Source organism: Natator depressus, chromosome 3 (assembly GCF_965152275.1).
Source record: "Natator depressus isolate rNatDep1 chromosome 3, rNatDep2.hap1, whole genome shotgun sequence".
NCBI classification, from domain to species: Eukaryota; Metazoa; Chordata; order Testudines; family Cheloniidae; genus Natator; species Natator depressus.
The window spans coordinates 70,367,520-70,394,176 of record NC_134236.1 but is presented as its reverse complement, the minus strand read 5'-3'; the positions used below and the strand labels follow the sequence as shown (position 1 = coordinate 70,394,176).

General features: G+C 40.5%; 2 protein-coding genes across 4 annotated transcripts in view; both read right to left on the bottom strand.

Moving 5' to 3' along the window:
• Window positions 1-225: 225 nt before the first annotated feature.
• GJA10 (gap junction protein alpha 10) lies at window positions 226-1,794 on the bottom strand. The gene has a single exon (XM_074947572.1). The coding sequence runs from the start codon at window positions 1,792-1,794 to the stop codon at window positions 226-228; it is 1,569 nt and encodes a 522-aa protein (XP_074803673.1).
• A 16,102-nt stretch (window positions 1,795-17,896) lies between these two features.
• CASP8AP2 (caspase 8 associated protein 2) overlaps window positions 17,897-26,657 on the bottom strand; it is a 34,686-nt gene continuing 25,925 nt past the window's right edge. For all 3 annotated transcript variants that reach the window (XM_074948117.1, XM_074948118.1, XM_074948119.1), the window contains 3 exons: window positions 23,317-26,302; window positions 20,524-20,623; window positions 17,897-19,966 (listed from right to left, as the gene is read on the bottom strand). In XM_074948117.1, coding sequence (XP_074804218.1) covers window positions 19,910-19,966; window positions 20,524-20,623; window positions 23,317-26,302 — 3,143 coding nt within the window. In that variant the 3' untranslated portion in view covers window positions 17,897-19,909. The remainder of the gene's footprint in view (window positions 19,967-20,523; window positions 20,624-23,316; window positions 26,303-26,657) is intronic.

The window sequence follows — 26,657 nt, the reverse complement described above, 5'->3', positions numbered from 1 at the left end:
TGATCTGTTATTGGTAATATTCACTTTAGAGGCAAAAGACAATCCCATTTAAGCATAGAGAGAGGTTGATTTGAAACCTCCAAGGATTGTGAGGGATGTGGTCATGTGAGGCATGAGGCCAGGTATGTTGTTTGTTACTGTATCCGAACAACTTCCCAGCCACAGCCTGGCCATCCTCAGGCCTGGCCTAAGGCTCAGATGCCCTCCGAAGAGCAGTAAGTCACACTAGCGGCTATAGAGGGCAGGACACTTGGCTCTACTTACCATGGACATCCTGCGTCCCGTTGCACAAGGGGGTGGTGGGGTGATGGGTGGGCTGCTCTCCTCTCTGCATTTGGCTTCAGAGCTGGAGCCATTCCTGGAGTCAGAGCTCTCCGAGTCACTGGCCAGCTGGCTCTCGGACAGCACCCTGGACAGGAAGCTGGCCTTGCGATTGCCCTGATAATGCCCGCTCTCCGGAGAGTCACCGCGATCGTCCCCATAGTCTTTGCAGCTGCCCACCCGGCTGTGTTTGCGGAGTATATTGCGGGGGGCTTGGGGGATCTCCAGTGGACCGGCACGAGTGGGTGTCTTGGCTGGCTGCACGGGGTTCCTGGGCGGCTCTGGGATGTGCTGTTCGTTCCCTGGGCAGCTCTCGATGTCCTGCTGGGGCTGCTTGTGGGCCTCCTCGCTGCTGGAAGAAGGGTGACGGGATGGCTGTCCCAGGTGCTGGTTGGAGAGCTGTCTATAGTGCTGCTCCCTCTCGCGGGGGTTTTCCGGGTGCTTGTGGAGGCGAGGGACCTGTCCATGGTGCTGCTCACTTCTAGGCCTATCTGTGCTGCACCGGCGCTGCTCAGCACCCATCCCTACTGCCTGCTGGCAGTGATCAGCAGGTGCCTGGAGCACTTTGTATCCTTGCACTGGGGGCAAATAAACAGGCAGCCCACCCTGCTGGTTTGGCAAAAGTTTATAGCTGCTCTGGGGGGAGGAATTGCTCATGATGCAAACTTGCTGCACCACCGAGTTCTTCTTCAAGGTGCAAATGCTTGTCTCCTCTGCCATCACTGCCTCTCTTCTCTGCCTCCCATGCAGGGTCTTCTTTATCTTCCTTATCCCCAGGTGGATAATCTCTAGGATGTTCAGGAACAGGGAGACAGCTGCGATGCTATGCATGAAAATCATAAAGATGGTCTTCTCTGTGGGTCTGGACACAAAACAATCCACCGTGTTAGGGCAGGGAGGACGAGTGCATTTGTAAAGGGGATGCATTTGAAGCCCATATAAAAGATACTGACCTATCATAAAGCCCACTTCCACTGCTGAGCGGGTCAAGATATGCAGGATGTAAGTGCGCAATAGGGACCCTCTCAAGGGCGCTTTGTTCACTTTCTTCTGTTCTTCTAACTTCCTCAACTCCCTCTCCATTCTCTTGTGCTCCTCCGGGACAGGTTCCAGTTCTTCCAGCTGGGCTCTAAGATGGATTTTCTTCTTCTGCCTCTCTTTCTCAAGGGCCCTAAGTCTATAAAGTGCGTGTCCCATGTACACTAGGGATGGGGAAGAGACAAAGATGATCTGTAGCACCCAGTATCTGATCAAAGAGATGGGGAAGGCTTTGTCATAACAAACGTTGCTGCAGCCAGGTTGCTCTGTGTTACAAATGAACTCAGACTGCTCGTCATCCCAAACATCTTCAGCAGCCACTCCCAGCACCAGCATCCGGAATATGAAAAGGATAGTGAGCCAGATTTTTCCCACGATGGTGGAGTGGATGTGCACTTCCTCGAGGATGCTGCCTAGCAAGTTCCAATCCCCCATCATCAGAGGCTCATGTCTGAAATGGAAAATCCCATGTCATTAAAGCATCCCACATTAAGATGGATTTCTATAGGAACTGGAGCTTTTCAGCTATGTTCAATATTTCCTTATGACACACCCATGAGGGAAGAGATTTTAAAAGTTCATGAGTTTTCCAATAAATGGCTCATTACTACACACACAAAATTAACATCATATTAAGGATGTGGGTGAGAGATACAAAAGCAAGATCATACTTAGACCTTAGAGGCTGATTTCAGTGATAAACTTTTGAAGCTCTTTCCTCACTTACTGGTTTACATCACATCCTTACTATTATTGAAGCAGTTGGTTTTCTTTTTCATTATCATGGTTCATATAATTGTGCTATAGCTGGCAGCAGCTTCACCCACTCAATTTCTGTGGCAATGGCTCTGCCGTTGGCTTTGAATGTGAGACAGCTACAGCAGTGTGGCGATAACTCAAGCAGGCAAACTAAGCCCATTGACGGTACTTTGAAAAGTAGGCCTGACATGAGACTTTTATTGCTAATACCTTACATCCATAATAGAGCCTTTCATTCATTGGCTTCCTACCAGCTATGGGCACAAACCTGAAGTTTTCATGAAGGCTCCAACCCTGCAAACATTTGAGCACATTTCTAACTTTACACCTCTGGGTAGTCTCATTCAGTTCAACAGGAATACTCACATAATCACATGCAGGATGGGGGGCCTTAGATTTTATTAGGGCAAAGTCTTACTGAAGTCAATGGGGCTTTGGCTTGATCACTAATTTTAGGATTTGTGAGTATCTTTACAGATAGAATGGGGAACACAACTGAGTGGTATAAAGATTTTTATCAGTGAGTGTGGGAAAATCCATTTAATTAGCTGAAGTCCAAAGGCCCTTGTGCTCTTCACCAAATGGGACCTAAATTCTGCAACAAGAGCCCTTGGTTTCTGGGGCACCTCAGTGCAGCTGATTATGGAAATTCTGTGGGAGCTTCATATAAGTTCCCAAATTGATATTTAAAAAAATGTAATGTGAACATGGATGTTATATTCAGTATCACTTGCCTTATATTTTACTAACATGGTAAAATACTGGAAGCCACTGGAACCTCATCTACACTAGGGCTCTCACTTGTGCTTATACCAGTTCAGCTGAACTGGTCCTAGCACTGGTGGGAATTTTTTTGCTAAAATTCCTTAGTGTAGGCAGTGGAAGATGTACAAGTGTGGCTTTTACTAGCCTGAGACTTTGAGAGTATGTTCAAATGTTCTTTCTTTGTGTTTCTTCTCTCTCATACAAACAGTGTTTAAATGAAGTTATAAATTGTTCTTCACTGCTAATGTTGAAGAACAAGTTCCAGTAGAACATCCTAGGAGTAGAGAACATCTTGACCTTTGGAGGAGGAAAAAACAGGTGGGTTTATCTGTGTAGGGAACCTAAGCCATATTTGGATTTAGACTTGAGTAACTTTAGTTGGCCAAATGTTTAGTGAAAGTTCGATTACTAGGAGATGTTTGAAGCAGCTTTCTGGTTCGTAGGCAAAAGGTTATTAGAATAAGGTCATCCACTTGCCATAGACTTTGCCCCACCTCTTAGAGTTCTTTTCCCAGTGTCTTAACTCACTGTCACGAGGATGTGTGGGAATGTGTGGGATAAGTAAACACTGACAAGTTATTAATTATATTTAAACAATGAAGACAGTGATGTCTTTGGCCTAAGTGAAAGTCTGTCTATCCTCAACACATGGTACTTTCTTGTACCCTGTTTTCAAGAGACATTCATTTGTGCATTAGACATGCACACTCTAACCTGGAATCTTTGATGTGACTTCAAGATCAAGATGACAGGTCATTGGCTCACATCAAATTACAACTACCAGCCTTTAACATCTAATTGGCCTGTGAAGATATTGACGTATCCCCTGAGGCAGAGCAAGGACATTGATCACTACAAAAGACTAAACTTTGTAGACAGAAAGGGAGGGAAGTGATCTATTGCATCAACAAGGACACCCAGAGTTGTATATCCTGTTTTCTTCCCTGGACTGGCCATCCAAAGAACAAGAGGTGAAACACTCTGACCATCTGCTAAGCCAAGCTTGAAGTCTACAACTGAGAGGGAGGAGAGACCAAACTCTCCCTCCCCCACATGCAAAAAATCTTCATTTCATCCTAATGATACCAGTAAATATCAACTTAGTTCCAAACTAATACCAATCATATGAACTGAAGACTTTAAGAATGTGTGAAAATCCTTCTGCAGAGCAATTCAAGAACACTAGAATAGCTCCAAGTTCCATTAGTACAAGCATGTGTGTGTGTCTTTCTTTCTCTTTGTCACTAACTGTTCCCCAAAGTAGACACTAAACCCCTTAGTCTGTTACCTACTCAGCAAGAGATCTCTGGGTTAAATGTGTCGTTCTAAAGAGTATGGGATTCTAGAAATAATTTTGTATTTGTGCCAGACTGCCAGAAAGATATGAACATTGTGTTCAAGTGGGGTGGGGAAACAGATTAAATAAACCACAGTTTGATGTAGTTTCTGTGAACAGTAAAACTCAACAAGAGAAAGCCAAAGGAGGAAGTTACTAGGAAATCATTCTAAGAGCTGAACTTCCTTAAAACCAATAAAAGAACTAGCCTTTGCTCTTAACAGATGCCTAGCAAAATTGCTGAAATCAAGGGGAACAGTTTATCCCCTTATCCTTCCTGTGACATACTAAGATAATTGTTTTCATTAATTTTATCATTTGATTTAGTTACTTATTGTAGTAATTGACAAGCCAGATAAATTAAACCATCAATATATTGCTTATACTTTAATTATAATCTTGATTGCATTTTTATTGTAAACTTGGTGATAAGTTAAATTAGCTAGTGACATTTTGCTTAAACTCACATTTGTTTGCTGTTTGCTTAATCTTTTAATAAATGGATAAAAGATCTGCTGGAATGGTTTATCTCCCAAAACTTCAACACAAACAAAGTAATGTATGTAGAGATAAAAGGTGAAGCTATTCAAATCATTCCTGAACCATCATAAATTTTAATTATTTAAAATAACACCCAATTATCCCTCCAACTGGGTCTTTAAAGAAAGCAAGAGGCAGTTGGGAGGGGGGAGGTCTTGAGAGTGGTATCTGTCTCTAACCATAGAGATAACACAACCAGTAGATGGTAGAAGTGGTTTTGCGCTGACAAAAAATGAGAATTCTGACAATGGCTCATTGTTACAGTACTTACTGGCTGAAAACTCTCAATAACATGCACTATACTAATAAGCCACATTCTTTCGGTCTTTCTAGCCATCTTCACATTTCTGATCCTCTTTGGGCCACTCTCTCAGCATTTCAAGGTGCTCTGGACTTTTCTTTTCTTTCTACATCTTTTATGGTTAGGGATGACTGGAAAACAAGAATTCCATTTTCATGGAAAATGTTTGAGATGTTGGGATTTGTTTTCATTCCAAAGTGGAATGAAACAGACATTTCAAAAATGTTGAATGAAAAGTTGAGGGGGAGAGGCTAACCACCCTCACCCTCCAAGATTGGAACAGGGACTTCAACATTGGTATCTCACATTTCAGGTGAGTACCTTACCTCCTCAGACCCTTGGCTATTCTGGTCCTTTCCTCTAGCTCTCTGATTTAGATCAGAAATTCTGTCCTGAACTTGAGAAAGTTTCTGTTTTCCTGACCATATGAATCCTCACTTGAACTTTCCTTTTGACACTGAGAATTTGTTCAGAAAACCTAATTATTCTGGGTATTCTCTTAGCTTTCCTGACGTATCTGGGATACCTTCTCTGCTCCACTCCACCAGAGACACTGGAAATCTTCAGAAGAAAATAGTAATGAATTTTCCCTCTCTTTGTGGAATATTGTCTGGGTATTTCTTATGCTATATAACATATTTCTATTAAATTAAATATATTATGTAACGTCAGAATCCACAGAAATCTAGGGAGAGAAAAGGTTTGCCAAATTCTAGAAAATGTTACATCACAAGCTTTTTTAATGGGCACTGTGTGACCTATTTTTCAGATCTTGCAAATGAGATGCATAATCTGTGAATTCAACAAGAACAGTAATGCCATGTTAGCAAACCCCCCTAGACATCAGTGAATTCAATCAAATTATAAAATATCCAGCAGTAAAGCGGAAGATCCAGTGATACACCTAATCACAAGCTTCCACTCCTAAGGCATTCAAGGGGCTGTGTATTCCATAGTGGTGTTTGCTGATGCATCGGATTTTGTTACTGCACAGCTTCCCTGGAAAGTTGATTCACCCTATGGAAGGTTCTCAGTGAAACTAAGAAATTTCATGTAAATTTCATGGGTTGCAAGAGCCTGATCTAATGCTTGTTGAAGTCAGTGGGCTTGGATCAGGCCCTAAGTGAGATGCTGGCTTTTAAATGCAACAGCAAAGGGGAGACAAGGCCTTCTTTTAATGCCAAGAAAGCAGCAGAAGGGGGAACCTAGTATCTTTCGAGCAGAGGAAGAATGGCAATAGTGTCCTTTGGCTAATGGAATGCCAAAGCATCCATTCTGGGGAGGACATAGAGGGGCATGAACATACTGCCTTGTCTCTGGCAAAGTATTTATTTTTTAGTTTGCCTTTGCCAATATTTAAATAGCTGTATCCTAGACTCTCTGGTATAGTTCACACTTTTACTGCTGATATTATTTGAAGACCATTTACTTAAATGGCTGGGTTGGCAGAACAACAATTCAGTTTATATGGTGAAGGCTCTCCCTGCAATGGAAAATCTAGTCTGTTTATGAAAGCCATCCTTCTGGAGAAAAAGCTCAAACTGCGTTAAGACCTAAAATGAAAGGATCAGCAATATTGTTGCAATAATAATTTTCCAGTGTCCCTAACATACTCACTTTCAGTGATATTATCTGGGCACCTTTTAACAATCTGATCTTCAGTATCAGTCTCAGAGTCAAAGTAGCTGGGTGCAAAGGGAAAAATCACACATTTAAAAATATCCCCTTACAATACACTGGTGAGATTTTTTTTTTAATTATGAAAAGTACAATAGCTATTATATATCTTGGACATTTCTAATTACACTTTTTGAAATACCAAAAAGGCTCAGGTGACATTCAGGCTGTCCAAATGTGATTTTTGTTTTTATATTAAACTTTTAAAAGTCATGCACAAATATGACTGACATTGGGGAAAATCAATTTGTCTTGTGGGGAAAAGTGAGTTTGTTTGGCATTTTTTATTGATTTATTTTCTATTTAAATTTTAGTCTCAGTCAAATGTGTGTCAGAGTTTTGTCCACTATGATTTGCAATGGCTGAATTACAAACCGGTTAAATTCTAACAGATTTTTTTAAAGATATAAGTATTACAATGGACTACTGTTATAACCTATCACTAAACTATTTACAAGATCCCTGCTGATTAAGTTACCAGCTTTTCTGAAGGATAATTTCTATGCAAAAAGTGAAATATTAATTTACAAATTCTTTTTCTGTATTATTTCTACATGTTTTAATTTAGATCTCTTCACTTCAAGCACATACACATATCTATCTGCTCCACACTTTCCCCATACATGAGTTAAGATGTTTTTCTGCTGCTTACCTTGTGAGAAATTTCTTGGTTATTAGTAGCTTAGAACATTACAGATGGATTCTAGAATATTGTTGAATGTTATAGCCCAGAGAGCTTCCTTTGAAATTGATATTCTTTTTGTTTGTCTGTTTCTGAAGACCAAAAACATAGATGTGGAACAGCTGGCACGCTGAACACAATTCATAGTTCTGTGAATGTGAATGCTGGGATCACTGAGCCCAAACTATATATGAAGAGTTTGATCAGCTGGTGATGGAATGGTGCCCCTAGCCAGAATTATCATGCAATTATTTTAGTCATTGGCTTCTAACAAAGCCATGTCCCAAGGCTCAGCACGTACTTCAATGCTTTATAACGTCCCTGCTAATTATTTTCTTCAAATCCACAAAGGCTATGCCTCCTTGCTGATCCGATTCATAAATGAAAGTTTATTTTGTAAAATGCATAAATAACCTCCCTTTACTGTGCTAAAGATTTGTATGTTTTCTTTACATTCCATTAGTTTCCATGTGAATCAATGGTGAGTGATCAATCGGTCATGTCCGATTTCACAGTCTGTTGCCTACTGAGTTAAGGGCAACAAAAATGATTAGGGGTCTGGAACACGTGACTTATGAGGAGAGGCTGAGGGAACTGGGATTGTTTAGTCTACACAAGAGAAGAATGAGGGGGGATTTGATAGCTGCTTTTAACTCCCTGAAAGGTGGATCCAAAGAGGATGGATCTAGACTATTCTCAGTGATAGCAGATGACAGAACAAGGAGTAATGGTCTCAAGTTGCAGTGGGGGAGATTTAGGTTGGATATTAGGAAAAACTTTTTCACTAGGAGGGTGGTGAAACACTGGAATGCGTTACCTAGGGAGGTGGTGGAATCCCCTTCCTTAGAAGTTTTTAAGGTCAGGCTTGACAAAGCCCTGGCTGGGATGATTTAGTCGGGGATCGGTCCTGCTCTGGGCAGGGGGTTGGACTCGATGACCTCCTGAGGTCCCTTCCACCCTGATATTCTATGATTCTGTGATTCTAAATTGGCATCTGGTAGGGGGATACTTTGAAACTGTAGGCGGTTGAACGTGGATATATATGAAAGTGGAAACTTGTAAAAGACTACATTTTCCCTGAAAGTTAACAAATTCTGATGCTGTGTTTGTGATCCAAAGAGACCCAGATTTTCAAAGATGTAGTGAAAGGTGCAAAGTTCACAATGGTTTTCTGTAGCATAGTATATTTGCTTTAGCACAGGGCTTCTCTTTTTTTTACCCCCCCCCCCCATAGAGTGGAATATTTCTTGAGAGAGATTCTTATGTGGATCACTTCCCACTTCACTTTCACAATCTCAGTTCCACAATGTCAGTAAGATTTTCCATGTATTTTTTTTCTAACTGTGCACTCTGTCACAATGACTGACTGTAAATGTTAATTAAATTCCTCACCTTTTGTCTTTAACTCCATTATCTCTTGTTTATTCCATTTCCTCTCCCCTCTCCAGCAGACGTAATATGACAGACTTTCCCTACAATTACCCTGGACGTAGATGCTGCATTTTCCAGCCATTCCTCATGAAGATACATTGGGCTTTTCTTGGTTTATTTAGTTGTACTACAGTAGCACCTAGAGGCCCCAACTCAGATCTAGGCTCCATTTCACTAGACATTATACAAACACATTATAAATCCCAAAGAGCTTGCAGTCTAAATAGCACTTCCTTTCTTCCATCATTTTTTTGTCTGATATAGACACATGGAGAACTGAGCCAGAGCATATGTTTTCATGGCAGAGTTAACTCGAGTGATTGGCACCTAGGTTAGCCTAGCCTGGGTGTGACCAGCCACACTGTAAGGCCATACCCGGGTTACTACATCCTCATTGGTGCTGCCCTCCCACATGGGGGACTTCTGGGAGTGTATCCCATGGTTCCTTGTGTTCCGGTAAACTGAGCAGCAGTATGATTTTTTCCCAATGAATTGTGGGAGAACTTGGCAGGACTTCTGGGCACATGGGGAAATTGTGGGAAGCCACTGGAGGGCTGTCAGCATTCAAGTGATTTAGCCTGCATCCTCACTCCAAAGGGAGCAGTTTACCAACCCGCAAGTGAAAGCAGCACCTAAACTCTAGCCCAGGGGTCAGCAACCTTCAGCATGTAGCCCATCAGGGTAATCCTCTGGTGGGCTGTGAGACATTTTGTTTACGTTTACATCCCTGCTGCCCATGGCTTCCTGCAGCTCCCATTGGCTGGGAACTGCGAACCGTGGCCACTGGGAGCTGCGGGGGGCCATGCCTGTGGATGCTCAACATAAACAAAATGGCTCACTGCCTGTCAGCGGATTACCCTAATGGGCCACGTGCCGAAGGTTGCTGACCCCTGGTCTAGCCCATAATCCCAGCCTGACCAGATAGCCCAGGTTTAAAGCACCATCAAACTTGGGTGAGGGGGGGGTTGTGTGTGAATGGGAGGAGGTTTAAGGTTTAGTGATTTGCCCAAGGAAATCTGTGGTTGATCTGGGGACTGAACCCCGATTTCCTGACTGAATTCCAGTAGCTGGTGGTCACTAGTGCTGAACTTCCTTGTTGTTGTGATGATTTGGGGAATCTGTTTATGTACAACTGATGAATTCTCTGTAGGATTATGAATTCTCTGGATGTTTCTTTATCAAGCTACAAACCACATTTTGAATGTGCAGCTTGTTTGTCCTCTGTTGTCCTTTTACCTCCCCATGAGGCTGGAATTCCAAGGAGTAGTGATACACAGGGCTAACAATAGAAGGTTGTTAAATCTGGATGGTCCTCTATTAAAAAGAAGCATTCTAGACAAAAAACTAGCTCCCACCCAGGAGAACTGGTTCATCAGAGGAGAGTTCACCTGGCAACAAAGTCACCTGGTAGGTTCTGTGATCACGTGATTAGGCAGCTCATGGCGTCACCTGACAAAAGGGGATGGAGAGTATAAAAGAGAGGGTCTCTGAGAAGCCACACACTCTCTGTTTTGGAGGAGAAGCCTGACTCTGTCCTGAAAATCCAATACCTGAACTTTCCAGAGTAGTGAGGAAACCAAGGCAGGGAAAATGCATGTAGGTATGTTTATTTTGACTAAATCTCTTTCTTTCAGGCTTAGCAAAGAGCAATGAGGTTTTTAGACTCCTGTGCAAAGTACAGCCATGTGTATGTTTTGCTGGACTTTATCATATACCCAATAACAGGTGAACTGTAAACCAGAAGGCTCATGCCTACGGTGGGATTCTGGGGAATGTGTAATAGCTGCTGGGGAGGCTTGGGGGAGATGGCATGAGCTTCAAGACCTAGGCAATTGGACCATTGGGAGTCCTCATTGCCAAGAGGAGGAATCGGGCATGAGGTCTGTACCTAGCATGCCTGCCTAGAGGGCCAAAGCCAGGGACAATGCCTAAATTCTTCTCAGCTTCAGCAGGCTCAGGGCACATGTGATTCAGCATTAGGATCCCCTTAGAGCACTCTGGTGAGTGTCAAGCAGGGGAGCTTGACCAGATCTTTGATTGTTATCAATCAGAAAGAAGTGGATCCTGGATAGTTTCTTCCCTGGTTGGCCCACTACTTTATGGATTGTGAAACTGTCCCCTATGAAACAAAACATTTACAAAGAAGGTGCAGGAGTTGCAAGAGAATAGTTTAAATGAGACAAACGCATCCTGAACAACTCTACTGCTGATCGTACTACCCAAAGCAGAATCCTGTAACTAAGCCACAATACACTATGAAACAGTGTTCTGACTCTGATGCTCATCTTCCTGGGTGAAGACAACTTCCCTTTCCATAGAGCTGTGGAAATGTAAACATCTGTAAAGGGGCAACTTATTTACACTGATCTTTTTCTTCCTGCCCCATCTGTAGCCCCACTGGCAACCTTGTGGGATCTCTTCCATCTATAGCCTGCTAATATCCAGAAACAAAGGAACCTGTAGTTTCGCTGTGCCCCACCTTGGCACCTCCTCCACCTGTAACTCTGACCGCGTCAAGGAGGGTGAGAGTCGCTACTCATGGCTGATATCCTATTTAGGAAGTAATTTTGTGACTGAGGTTGGTGGTGTCTAGAAGGTGAGTTTCACTTGGCAAAAATAACTTCATCAAAGTCCCCAGACCCAGCTCTTCTGTGACAGCACTGTGATGTGCCTTTAAAAATAGTGCTCCCAGAAAATGTATCATTGTTTGGTTCAGGACTTAAGGAAGATGATGATATAGGGACGTGGCTCTCCACAGTTCCAGACTACTGTACCCCTTTCGGGAGTCTGATTTGTCTTGTGTACCCGCAAGTTTCACCTCACTTAAAAACTACTTGCTTACAAAATCAGACATAAAAATACAGAAGTGTCATAGCACACTGTTACTGAAAAATTGCTCACTTTCTCACTTTTACCATATAATTATAAAATAAATCAATTGGAATATAAACTGTACTTACATTTCAGTGTACAGTATATAGAGCAGTATGAACAGGTCATTGTATGAAATTTTAGTTTGTACTGACTTCACTATTGTTTTTTATGTAGCCTGTTGTAAAACTAGGCAAATATCTGAGTTACTGTAACCCCTGGAAGACCTCTGCATGCTCCTGGTTGAGAATCACTGCTATAGAGTATTTTTGTTTGGGGGTAGAAGGAAGCCGGGTTTGACTGTAGGACAGACAGAGATGTTAGCATTTTTCTCTCTCTCTGTCATTAGGCTTTTCTGGGTTTATTTTTTGTGAAAGGTTTCCTGGGTTATAAGGGATAAAGTTTCATCTTGGGATTTGTAGCATGTGTGTGGCAAAATGATAGAAAATCACCTCCACTTACATTATGATAGAAAATCATAACCACTTAGATGACTATTCAAGGTGAGGAATGGGTGATAAGCAGGAGGTGGCAGAGTTGGGCACATCTACAGCTTCTTCACCATCTCACTGAATGAGTCTGTCTGGGGGAATCTGTTCAAGGAAATAGGAGTCTCATTGTCTTTAGAGCTTGTACTGAGAGAGCAAAATAAAGGTTATATGCCCTTCACAACTGTAAAAAGTGAAGAATTTGTTGATGTGGGGAAATTATGTACTAGTTAGTCAGGCCTGGTCTACACTAGGAAATTAGGGTGGTAAAACTATGTTGCTCAGGGATGTGAAAAATCCACATCCCTGAGTGACCAGTTAAACCGACTTAACCCCTGGTGTAGACAGCACTAGGTTGATGGGAGAATTCTCCCATCATCCTAACTACGGCCTCTGAGAGGATTGGAGTGTGCTGGTGGGAGAAGCCCTCCTGTTCACATAGGTAGCAACTGCACTGAAGAACTACAGCGGCACAGCTGCAGCACTTTTACTGTAGGCAAGCACTCAATCTCTTCTTCCCCGTTCTACGGTAGAAGCTGCTGCATTTTATACAATACCCGGCAGCAAGTGATAAGGAAGTTGCTAATCACTCTTTCTTTTATATAATATGTCCATGCTCTACCCACCTCCCTTAGAGTACTTTGGGGCCATTTGATCACCAAAAAAAAAAAAAAAAGCGTGATGGACTGATAAAACTATACGAAACCCAGCACTTGGAAGAGAAGACGGTGATCAGAGCAGTCAGCTGGATTCACCAAGGGCAAGTTATGCTGGACTAACCTGATTGCCTTCTATGATGAGATAACTGGATGTGGGGAAAGCGGTGGCTATGATATACCTTGACTTTAGCAAAGTTTTTCATACGGTCTCCCACAGTATTCTTGCCAGCAAGTTAAAGAAGTATGGGCTGGATGAATGGACTATAAGGTGGATAGAAAGCTGGCTAGATCATCGGGCTCAGCGGGTAGTGCTGAATGGCTCAACGTCTAGTTGGCAGCCGGTACCAAGTGGAGTGCCTCAGGGGTCGGTCCTGGGACCAGTTTTGTTCAACATCTTCATTAATGATCTGGAGGATGGGCTGGATTGCACCCTCAATAAGTTTGCAGATGGCACTAATCTGGGAGGAGAGGTAGATACGCTGGAAGGTAGGGATAGGGTCCAGAGTTTCCCTTGTCTTTCTCTTTCCCAGCTTTCACCTGAAGCATCTTTACCTGGTGCTGTTGTAGCAAACTGTAAAACCAAGGCAGTGGGTGTACATTAAATAGCAGACTGGCACAAACATCTACTATAGTCTTCTTCAGCAACAGCCAGAAGGTCCAACTGCTAGTGGATAAATGAATGTTAGACTACTTACATCCATTTGCGGCTGTTGTCTGTAGATGCTAGCTCACTCTGTCAAAGATAAACACCCCTCTACCAAGACTGCCTGATAGGTGGCCTGTGTAAAATTCATGTCCACACAAGGGTGCCAGTGGAGGGGGGGTAAAGTATGGGGCTTTGTTGTGGGGCCCTGATAGTGTCTTGGCAACTGAGAGATGGGGAAATAGAGAACCAAGGTTGCAAGATATGAGTTAGGGGGCTTGATTTTTATCTAGGGTGGAGGCTTGGGAGATGTTTTGGGGAATGTGTCATTGTGGCGTTATCTCACCCACTCTTCCAAACCCCTATTTAAACCACCATCCTGATGCTTCTCTATTGAGTGCTGCCTCAACACATCATCAGCGCCATAGCCACCGCCAATCAAGATATAAGGTAAGGTTGCAAAACAAGAGCTATGCTTTAAACCACCAGGTAGGAATATATATATATAATATTTTAATATCACAATGGGTGTTCTATAGTTTAGTCTTACAGCCACTATAAGCTTTAAATTTAACTTGAGGTAATGTGTACTAAAATTCTGACTTTAAGCTGTTGTAACAGATTGGCCAGCTAATGCCGACAAGGGCAAACAGTACTAAAACCTGTTTGTTTTTTTGGAGCCAGGAATGACCTGGATTAGGTGCCTACTTCTCTCTGAGGGATGAGGCTTAGGCCATACCCCTTTCCTGGCATTTCCTCCTGGCTAACCCAGCCAACTCCCTGCCTCAGCATGAGGTCTTCTGTGAATCCCCTTTGTAGGTGCCTAACTCTTTCCATGCAATGTATGGCACCTACCACTTGGTGGCAGGGCCTCTTAAATTTAGGCATTGCAATTCTCCTCCTAAATTCCCCCATCTTGACTCTGGTGGCCACTGAGAAAGGAACAGAGAGCTGGATTGGGAAGGAGAGGCACCACGACTATACTCTTACAACAAAAAATATATGAAGGTTTCTCAAGGGCTGTGACTGAGGCTGACAACCTCTCCACCTGAGCCTTTTTAAATAAGGACAACAAATTACTGTGGACAGCCTTCATCTGCTACTAGTCCCTTCATTTGCATGCTGTGATAGTTTTGCAATAGCCTTTGCAAATAAATAGATCAGTACCAGTCCTTTATGATTACGAGCACTGCCTTCTCCTGCAGACTGCTATCCATTGGCCACATTTGATTTGTTTTCTGCTGAGATGTTGATACAATCTTGAGTTCCTTGAATCCCATCACTTATGGCTCTAGCCTGCAGTAGACTGTGGTTGCTTACAGTAGTGACTTTATGGACAGGAATGGTCAATGCTACATTTAGAGAGGGAAGACTACCAACCATTCTTAAACAGGTGGAGGTCTAATCTCAAGAAACCCACTTCTGCTGCTGAACTGCATGTTCCTTGCTGCTCAATTTCCTATCTATATAGGGAAGCTGAGAATTCCCTACATTTAATTCCAGCTGCCTTGGACCCTACAGTAGGTTCCAAGTTTCCTTTATAAGGAAGACTGCATTTTAATCATGACCCATCTCAAGCTGGCTTTAGGTTGTCAGCTGTCTAGAAGTTTTTGATACAAATGATCATGGGTTGTTGGTTTGGTAACTAACTAGTAGCTGAAGAAGTGCCTTCTACGTCCAGTCATAACTTCCAAATGACAAACTATTACATTCCACATCCACTGCTGAGGCTATCTCCACTTATAGTAATAGGGAAGGTTTCTTAATGAGATCATTACTACACATTGGAGCATCACAATGATATACAACTAACTTTGCTACAGAGCCCATGAGACATATTGGGGAAATGCCTGAATTTTTTATTTTCACTGTTCAAGTGTGTATTACTGCCTACCTAAATGCAGAGTGTTAAATCAAAAGAGGCAGTAAAGCAGTGGGTAAGGAGCCAAGCAGGAAGTGTTGAATAATGACATAGGTAATCAGCCAATCAGTAACCCAGCTTCAAGGGCACTAAGACAACAATGTCTTGGCCAGCAGCTGGTAGGTTAGGATGTTTTACTCTACCCAAGGCTAAGCCTGAGATCAGAAGACCCTCACTATTTTTTGAAAAAAGCCCCTGGCAGAAAGGGAGAGGGGTAAGTGGTCAGAATGGTGAGCCAGGCTGTATCAGTGAAAAAGCAGAAGACTGATTGAGCTACTCTATAAACCATGTAGACTGGGGAATAAGCCAACTCCACCTAACCTATTGCTGAAGAGGTTAAGCTTACTTAAGTGAATATGGATGTAGGTGGGATTTTTTTGTTTATTTGAAAAAACACTTCTCTGAGCTGTGTACACCTCTTGGGAAAAATAAATCATACTTTGTTTTAAAGAAGCTGTTTCTATAACACTACAAATATGTTGCCTCTGACTTCCAAAGGGAACTCCTTGCGGACGCCGACCCCAATTGGACCGGCTCTTAGTCCCGATTGGTACACAGGAGGTTGCAACCCAGAGACCTAATCAGAGTGTGGTTGGATTGTGCAATCTCACCCCAAAGAAAAGTGGAGGCACAGACCTGCCACATGAAAGGAGTACACTTAGGGTGTGTCTACACTGCAATTCAACACCCGCAGCTGGCCTGTGTTCACTGACTAGGACCCAAGGGGAGAAGGTCCCTTCAGCCTGAGCATCTACACCACAGTTAAATAGCTCCTTAGCCCAAGACCCATGTGACTGAGCTGAGTAGGCTGACAGGCATTTAATTGCAATGTAGACCTCCCTTAGAGGACAAGGGCTTCAGTATGGGCAACCTACCCAGAGACCATGACTACAAGTGGAATTTCTGATTTGGAAAACTCCTTAATGCTATTGCCAACTAAATGTATTCGTTTCTACCCAACAGAATAGTTCAGCTCTGTCTATATGAGGTGGCTTGTGTCTCCATGCTCCTACCTGATGGAAGGATTTATTCCTAAATAGCAAGTCAGGTTAAGTTTTTTTTTTTTTTTTTTTGGAGAGGAGGGAGGGAAGTTACTAGATTATCTGCTTTCCATGGAAAACCATCTTCCTCATGTGGTACTAAGTCTAGATGTTAATCTCACAGCAGCAACACACACACTTTGGAAAGAGGGAGGGGAAACTATATAATTCTCAAATATTTTAAGAAACACTTGAGTTTGTTTTTAAGGAGGGTCCAGTTTCCCATCTATTCATTTTGTAGACACAAATGTTTAATACATTAATAGTTCACTTCAAAATAAGCCAATACATAATTCAAGTAACCAGAGTGCTGGCTAAGCACTTTCATGTTTATTGTTCATGTGGAGGAAAGAGAATAACTTTCCCAACATGCTCATTATTTATAGAAGCAGCTTTAATGCTGCTGCATAGCAGTTGCCACACCATTAACCAATAGTTATTCAGAGAAGTTGTTTTCATTTACATGAGGTTTTACAAGTTAGACTGTAGGTTTATATACAGTACATTTTGCATATATGGTATCAAAATTCTTAATGAAGAAATAAATTACAAACAATGGTACAAAATACTTCAAGCCAACATTTGATCAACAAGAACATAAGTGTGAACTTTACAGTTTTATTATTTTTTGCATTGCTCTTATAGTAAGCAAACTAATAGTTTATACAAAATAAACTTGGAGTTTTACATAGTTAAAAATCTTTGGCTAAACAAAGCTATATATACACATATATACATAAGATATTTTACATAGCCATATGGGAACCTGTACACATACTTACAATAGGCAACATTTAAAAAAATAGTTTAACAATTTACAAAAAAAGGAATTCAAGTCAGAACTAAACCAATCATTTTTTAGTTATGAATGTAGAGCAACAGAAAGAGGGGCCAAGTGTGCTTTATAATATTTATTGCTTGCCTTTGTGAGGGGGAAGAGGAAGGTCAAGCACTGAAAGCCATTAGCTTTTCTTTAGTGCCTTTGATACTGTACACATTTTGTTCTATAAAGAGAATTTTTTTTAAACCATGCCCCAGCAGTAATTTCTAATTATTCCAGAAGAGCAAGCAAATGCAACTCTGCAAACTGAATATACAGAGAATAGGCTTGTTAATCAGTTTACTTATAGTTTTAACAATTGGCACAAATAATTTTTAGGGCCAAATATGGATACGCATACAAAAACTCTCACTGAAATCACTGGGAGCAGCCTTGTGTGCCTTAGGACAGACTTTGATCATTAAAAGCAATCAAGTTTTAGCAGCAAGTATCTCTAAGAGGGCACCCGGCCAGTCAGGGAAATCCACTGGTGGGGCTGGGACGGTTTGTTTACCTGCAGCGTCCACAAGTTCGGCTGATCGCAGCTCCCACTGGCCGCGGTTTGCCGTTCCAGGCCATTGGGGGCTTGCAGAAGCGGCAGCCAGCACATCCCTTGGCTTCCTGCAGCCCCCATTGGCCTGGAACGGGGGACCGCAGCCAGTGGGAGCTGCGATCAGCCTAACGTACGGACACTGCAGGTAAACAAACCATCCCGGCCCGCCAGCAGATTTCCCTGACGGGCCGTGTGCCAAAGGTTGCCAATCCCTGATGTATAAGATGGAAAACTGCCAATTGCAAGCCACAACCTATGTTTAAATAATTCACTACTTCTAACATTATATAGGGTGCTGCTATCTAACACATAGGTTACATACTTTCCGGCAATGTAACAGTCATGACTCCATAGGTAATATTTGCAAAACAGAAAACATAACAGCACAATTGTCAAGGAATAATCAATCCAACAGTCTATTGGGCTTCTAGTTCTAATATGTTTGTTCCTATTCCCCTGCCACATACATCCTAAGAGGAACAACATATGACATGCTGATGGTCTAATAAGGATTCATTGGCTCTTGGAAAAATGTAAGCCAACCTAAACTGTAGCACTAAACTGAAGTTAGTAAACCAGGGTGAGGTTCTTATTCAGGCAAAAGTCCAGGTAATTTCAATTTATGTTTTGATGCAGTAAAGACCACAGAATCTGGTCCTGAACCCTGACATCTATTTATTCAAATTACAAATTTGTCCAGTGCATAATTAGCAGACTGTGACCAAATAGGCATCTGTAAACTTATTAGAAATCTATGATAAAATGGTAATGTGTATTTTAAAGAGAGTATACTAATATTTAAAGATAACAATTTCTAAGATTTTAAAGAGTTAAACACATGCACTTAGACATCTTATGCAAGGAAACTTTTGAACATTGACATGATGCTGCCCAAGTATATTAAATGGACGTAGGCTTTCAGTGGCTGTTTAGGAAAGGATTTTCCCTCTGGCAATAAATATGATATTGCCTTTTACAAGGCAATTACAAAGACGTCCATGTTTCTAAACCATTTAAATTAATGTGATTAATGCATATTAAATTTTAGTGCCAAAACCCTACACATATTGAAGGATGCTATTTAAATAAATGGCTATTTCTAAGATGCACGTTAGAGAGGATAAACTTTTGGCAAAATGACATGAACTTTTTGTAAATTTGTATTACTTAAACATTTCTTCTGAAGGAAAAATTCAGCCGTTCAACTTTTAACAGACAAGGCTTTTTGAAACAGAATCCGAACAGCCACTTTTTCACCTTCAAAATACCCCTTAATAAAGGAATACTCCACAGCAGTCAATCTCAGAAGGTAAGCAGTCATCTGAAAAACTGGCCATTGAATTAATGACTAGTTTAACTCCTTGACACAATGTCCGATTTTCCCCCAACATGAATTCCACTGTTAGCAATTCATGCAGTAGGAAAGGATCAACTATGTCATTATGTGATAATCCAGCTAGTAGAACAACTGACTTCAGGATTATTCCTATTAAGAACTGTATTTTAAAGTCACATTGGAAAAAAACCCCAAAACCAACTAAAATAGTATTTTGATGTTTTACACACCCAAGATTTCCTAGCAGTTGGACTCCAGGCAATTATTTAGGTTTATAAAACCCATGTTTCACATTGTCACACAAAGTCTGTTTACAGCACCTTTAACAGGCTTCACTAGTTTCATTTGACTGAGCAGGTTTCCTCAGTTATGTAACAAGTTTAACTAACAACTGAGTCTCCGCAGTTTTGAATTCACACTGTTCTATTGTACAGGAATTTTCTTCCTTCATTCAGCCTGCTGGTTTTGTTTGGCTTTTGTTTTCCCCACATATGGCTGACATACTATTGAGAGGCTATAAGAATGAATGCTTGTTGCTCTTTGAGCCAAGATAAAGTATATGTCAACTATATGGAGAAGAGTGGGCTAATAATGAAAGTACACCAGTTTACTGAACTAGGTGTTCTGACTTGGGTACTTCCCATAGTATCCATAAGTGTGTACTTGGAGTAGTCAGTCATTGCTGACAACAGCAAAACCCTGTACCACAACAGCAACTTGCTTAATAGCTACTTGCACTTTGACTTTTTGAACAACTTCATTAACTGCTTGAATCTTTCTGAAACCTAAGGGGAGAAAAAAACAAAACACCACACATTATTAGCACTCTGGATTTCAACATCTACCAGTTCAGATTAATCCACCAATATTAGAATTTCTAGATGTAAATCTGACTGTCTCTCTCAACTCCTCGTTAGTTCTGTGAATTTTAGGGGGAGATTTTTCAAAAGTACCCAAAGGATTTAGGAATGTGACAGCAAATGGGTCTTCTGCTCCACTGTACACTTTCAGTGATTGAAATCTTCATTCTCCATCATAATTACTGAGATTCAAAACAGCTGGAGTCCAGTACTACTTTATTTTCCAACATAGTATTCCTGCCTAAGGACTTGAGACATACAAAAGACGAATGCTTATAATTCAAAATAATAAAACCCAAGAGAGTCTGAGAGATTTCCCCTTCTTCCAATCCCCAGCCACATGTGCAAGAACAATAATAATTCCTAATTTGTGAAGCCTAACATCTCTGTCCTTAAGTGCTTTGAAGAAAAATATTGTTCCAGGACTATGGAATCAAATGTAACAATACAGTAGCTTGCCCAACTAGAATAAATATACATACCTGATCTGGGCTTTTGTTTAGCCTGGCAGCTATGGAAACAAATGTTTTTCCTGATGGTCCGTTTTTTTGACACGCCAATAGAATTTCTCGGTCATCATTTCTAAGAAAAAATTCCAAGATTAATTTAATTTTTAAACATTACTTTGACACACAAAACCCCACTATTCCCAAACTATGAAACATTAAAACAGTGATATGAAACTGATGGCAGGCATTTCCTTTTACTGATGTAAAGCTATCAGCAGTGTTGTTGCATACAAGCACATGTTAATGTAGATATACAGGCAGACTAAATTTTTGGAATAAAAGATTCTCACTCTCCCCCTATATTTGTACAATAAAAAAGGGCAATCAAGTTTACTCAGCCTAGAGACCTAGAACTTAGGTCGACAGCATTCAAAACCATGGTCTTCTCATTTCATAGGGCACTGTACTATCATGTTAACTTCTAGTGTTCTACCATTTGTGCAAAACTCAGAGATCCCACATTTTGAAGTTTTGAATGTTCCAGACTCAAAACGTCAAACAAACACGCTACTCTTAAGAGCATCAGTTATTGCATTTCTCCACACTCCTATTATCTACATAGAAGTTTAGTGATCAAAGCAGAAAAGAGTTAGGATTCTATTCCCAAATTTGCCATTGATTCCCTATGTGACCTTTGGATAGCTCATAACCTCTTTGTGCCTCAGTGTAGCCATCTGTAAAATGGGCATATATACCACCGTCACAAAGTGGCTAAGAGGAGTCATTTGTTTGTGAAATCTTTGGATGAAATGTGCTATATACACCAATAAGAAATTTAGTTATTTAGAAATTCCACAAGAGCTCAAAGTATATAAAATTAAACTTATGTGATGACTAGCTATTTAAAATGAACTCTTCATTATCCTTTAGGAGGTAGTTCAGCAGGGGGAGAAAACTTCAGGCATTTGAATTAGAACAGATTTCATAAGTCAGAAATTGTAGTGCACTCTCAATATCTTAACTGATTTGCTTGTTTCTAGCAACAGTTATGATGTATTAGATTTAAAAATCACACTCTTGTAGGAACAATTAACTTTCTGAAGAAATCAATGAAAACTTCAAAATAAAACAACATATGGTTAGGTCAAAAGGTTTCATGTTAAAAATTTAGGAGTGTTATGTAAGAACATAAAAAGGGCAATATTTGGTCAGACTAATGGTCCATCTATCCCAGTATACTGTCTTTTGACAGTGGCCACTGTCAGATGCTTCAAAGTTGTATGCAGTGCAGCTGCATCTGTGTCAATACCCAGATATTAGAGATGCAAGGTGGGTAATCTCTTTTTTGGACCAACTTCTGTTGGTGAGAGAAAATTTCAAGCCACACAAACCCAGACCTGAAGAAGAGCTCTGTGTGGCTCAAAAGCTTGTCAGTCTCACCAACAGAAGTTGGTCCAATAATAAAAGATATTACCTGACCTAACTTGTCTCTCTGAGATGCTTCGAAGGGAACAAACAGAAAAGGACAATTATCAAGTGAGCCATCTCCTGCTGTCCAGTTCCAGCATCTGGCAGTCAGATGTTTAGGGACACTCAGAGCACCAGGTTGCATCCCTGACCATCCTGGTTAATAGCCATCAATGGACCTATCCTCCATGAACATATCTAATTCTATTTTGAACCAAGTTATACCTTTGGCCTTAATAATATCCCCTGGCAATGAGTTCCATAGATTGTGTGTGTGTGAGATAGTATTTCCTTTTGTTTGTTTTAAGCTTGCTGCCTATTAATTTCATGGGCTGACCTCTTGTTATGAGGAGTAAATAACACTTTCTTATTCACTTTCTCCACACCATTCCTGATTTTATAGACCATCATATCGTTGTCTCCTTTCCAAGGTGAACAATCCTGGTGTTTTTAATCTCTCCTCATATGGAAGCTGTTCCACACCCTTAATCATTTTTGTTGCATTTCACTGTACCTTTTTCATTTCTACTATATCTTTTTTGAGATGTGGTGACCAGAACTGCACGCAATATTCAAGGTGTGTGCATACCATGGATTTATATAAAGGCATTATCTATCCTAATGGTTCTTAACATTGTTAGCTTTTTTGACTGCTGCTACACATTGATAGGATATTTTCAGAGAACTATCCATAATGGCTCCAAGATCTCTTTCTTGAGTGGTAACAGCTAATTTAGACCCCATCATTTTTATGTATAGTTGGGATTGTGGTTTCTAATATGCCCTACTTTGCATTTATCAACAGTGAATTTCATTTGCTCAACACTGAATTTCATCTAATTCCAGACATTTAAAAAAAAGAAAAATCACTGCTGGGAGGCTAGATAAATCAGAAATTATGAGATCTGAAACCTTTCTCCGTTAGCACACCTGTCTGACTCCAACCCACATAAAGTGACTGAAAAACACTATCTTCCAATAGCTGTTCAGTGGATTGTGAAATGAGTTAGTGTCTCAGACCTGTTTCCAGTGAACAGATGTCAATATGGTTAAAAAAAAAAACCAACCCACACAACCACTAGCGCCATTACGTGGCACCCCCAGAAAAGAGATCAAGAACTAAATGGATATGGAGACTAGATCACTCTCACAATCTAGGAGGTCTTTTCTGAACAAGACTGAGGGAGGCTCAACTTATAGCAGCAAATGGGGAGGCTTGCACTGCTGTGGCCATTACTGTGTTTATTCTGTAGAAATATGGAACTTCAGTCACCAACTAAATTAATTTTTAACCCCATACTTCAAACATGTCCCCTGACCCCATCCCCCACTAAAATAGTATACTGTCAATACTCTTACCTTGTCCAAGAAACAACTACTTCTCCTTTCTTTTTAATGATGTTTTTGGCATATAGACTACGTGGCAATGTGGAGGAAGCTGAAGGATCTTTATTCTCAGGCAATTCAGTCCTCTTACCGGAAGATGATCTTTTGAGAGCTAAACCTTTCTCCTCAGACTTCTTACTACTTTTATTATTTCTTTCACTAGCTGATTCAGTTTCCTTTTTTGGTTTTTTTGACTTGGAATTGTCTGTTACAGACTCCTTTTTTCGCTTTTTGCTAGTTTTATCAAGACTTGTCTGGCATCCCAAATCAACATTTAAAGTGGATTTTGTTTTAGAGTTGCACTCATCTGCTTTAATCTCACTGGAAAGCTCTTCTGTTAAATCGATATATGCATTGACACTGCACTCTAATGGTTCTTCCTTTGTATCACCTTTATCTAAGTTTCCTGTATGAATTTCCTGTTCTGTAACTTTTAAAGTAGATTCCATTGCAAGATTACATAAATCTACTTCACTTTCATTGACAATATCTTCTGTCAAATCTATATATGCATCAACACTGCATTCAGAAGGAAAAGCAACTTCAGCTTTAACAGGACTTTCTACTGAAGTGTTAGATATTTCTTTCTTGTTTTCAGGCACTTTCAATTCATCCATCTGAGACAGCTTAAAGTCTTCACTTGTGTTTTCACTACCATGGCTATTTTTGTTTGATGTTTCTGAAAAGGGCTTATACAAGTTAGGAGCTTCGTCTTTTCCAGTGGCACTATGGGGCTCCTTAAGAGGCTCAAGCAAATCATGAGCTTGTTCTTGTCTAGCACTGACATTACACAGCTCATCAGTGGAATCAATGGCATTCATATTGCTCTTAGAATCATTTTCTTCAACAGTCGTGCCTGTAGCAGCCTGATTATCTTTTCTTATTTTGGCAGATATTATTTCTTCCTTTTCTTTCTTGGTTAAGGATACCAGTGACTCCTCTACCAGGGTAGTCTGATCAAGGGTCGGTGATGTAGATGGCACTGCACGCCTTATCTTAACAATGAAGTGATCATTGGATTTCTCCATTATTACTGCTTGCATTGGTAGGCTGGGGTCACAAGGGAAACCAGGAACAATAGGCCGACTTGTCCATGAAGAACAACTTGATCTGCTGCTTGAGTTATCAGATTCTAAAGCCAAATGAATGTCTTGTTCGGTGGCATCCTCTTCTTCAAGAAGAGCATCTTCACTGTAATGTGCACTAAGAACTCCCTCAGGAGTTGAACCGGATGTGTTTTCAGGTTTCAGAAAGCTAAGATGAGCATCCGATTTCAAAGGTGATGGAATAGTTAAAGAAACTGCTAGATCTTCAAGGAGTATAGAAGAAACAAATGACTTATTCCTTTGTAGACTGCATTCATCATCTTTGCTGGAAGCTGCACTTGGGGGAACTTCAAACATACAGCTTTCATCCAAAACATCTGGATCAACTGGCATCTGAAGTCTAGATGATAAAGATGAGGCTCTTTCAGGTGAAACTGCAGGCCAATTAATACCCTCTACTGGTCTAGATTTCACACAGGACGCTATTGGAACTGCCTCTTCTATAACAGAAGCAGGATTATTTCTGCATTTCTGACTTTCCAGGATCTGTTTTTCTGGTGTCCTGAACTCCCACTGATCTGTATCAATGCTGCTGATGCTTTTTTCTAAAAGATCAGAGCCTTGTAACAAACTTTTGAATATTTCACCCATTTGTGCATCACTCACCAGGTTAAATGTGAGGCTAGAAGTTTGCTGTTCTGTGAGAAGTTCATAATTAAAATCAGACTTGTGAGCATCTCTGACCATGTGAAACCCTTCCTTTTCATATCTTGCACTTTTCAGTGGAGTTAGGGTGCCTTGTAAATTATTTTCCTTAGAGGGCAGCACTTGGGTTTGGGAGTTCCTTGTATTATCAATGGAATTTAGACATTTTGTAATCACATTTTTTGGTGCAGCTGTTTTATTTTTGTCATGGTGACACTTGTTAAATGGTTGATAACTTACCACTGGTTTAGGAAGGACATATTCTTCAGACTTTTGAGATTTTACTTTTAGGGACTTTTTCCTGGATTTCTGTACGTCGTTTTTATGACCTGTTGTGCATTTCTGTTTTTGTGTAGTTACAATTTCAAGCTTTCCTTCATCACTCTCATTTCTGATGCTTACTAAATCACACAGTTTTACTAAAATTCTCTTTATTTTTTCAAATAAGTAATCAAGCCGTTCATCCACAAATTTCCATAACTGTTTTTTCATATCTGACAGCTGTTGTTCAAAAAGTTGTTCCACTGTTGCATTCTTTTTAACGTGCCTAAGTTTAGACTCTATAGTTTCACAGAGAGTCAGTTTTAAAGTCTCGCCTAATTTAGACATCTTGGAAAAGTTTAGGTACTTTATCAATGATGTAAAATTCAAAATGGCTGATTCTATAATTCTGTGAAAATGCTGAACTGGGAAATGCATCTTGAACTTCATATAATTTTTCCTTATCTGTTTTCGTATAGCTTTTAACATCTGCATAATTTCTTGTACTGTAGAAGGTTCAAGAATAATTTGAACTATTTTTTCAAGGCAAGCAATGCTCACAGTTTTATTTTTCTTTCTTTCCTTTGATGATCGGGTAGCTCCAGTTTTATGTTTTTCTCTACTTTTGTTTGCATTTACTTTTATGTAAACTAATTTTCCACTATCTTCATTGCAAGATGCAGTTTTATTCATTTGGTTATGTGGACTGCTGCTCAAATTGTGTGTTTCAGGAGAAGCTCTTCCCCTTGATATTTTACTATTCTCAGAGTTTCTTTCTGATTTGGATTTTTCATCATCACTTACAATTTCTCCTTCTTCTAATTCATCAGAGGATATGCTCAGCTGGGACTCCATCTCTAAGTGTTTGTCAGGCTTTTGATTTTCTTTATTTACTTCATTTGACAGAGTCTTTGAGGGACAGGCAACTGTGCTTTCAGGAGTTAAATCTATAAAGAGAGAATAGTTTGTTAAGCATCTATAACACAAATTCCACACAGAGCAAACATTTTAGGAAAAACCCAGAAGACTCAGTGGTTTACCTTTTATTAGAACTGGGTGCTTAACTGTTTAGAATTGTCAGCTTAGAATTGTCAGCTTCTACTCAGTATATTTGATCTTAAACTCTGGTAGCTATGAACAAACACTGAGAAAGCAGATTAAAGATAAAAAATAAGTACCTCATTCTGCTCCCATTGATGTCAGTGGGATTTTTTCAGTCTTTATAAACAAATATGGATTATGCAAGTTTTGTTTGGTGAAAATATGATCAGCACTGAAAATTTTTTGGTTGAAGAAAAATAA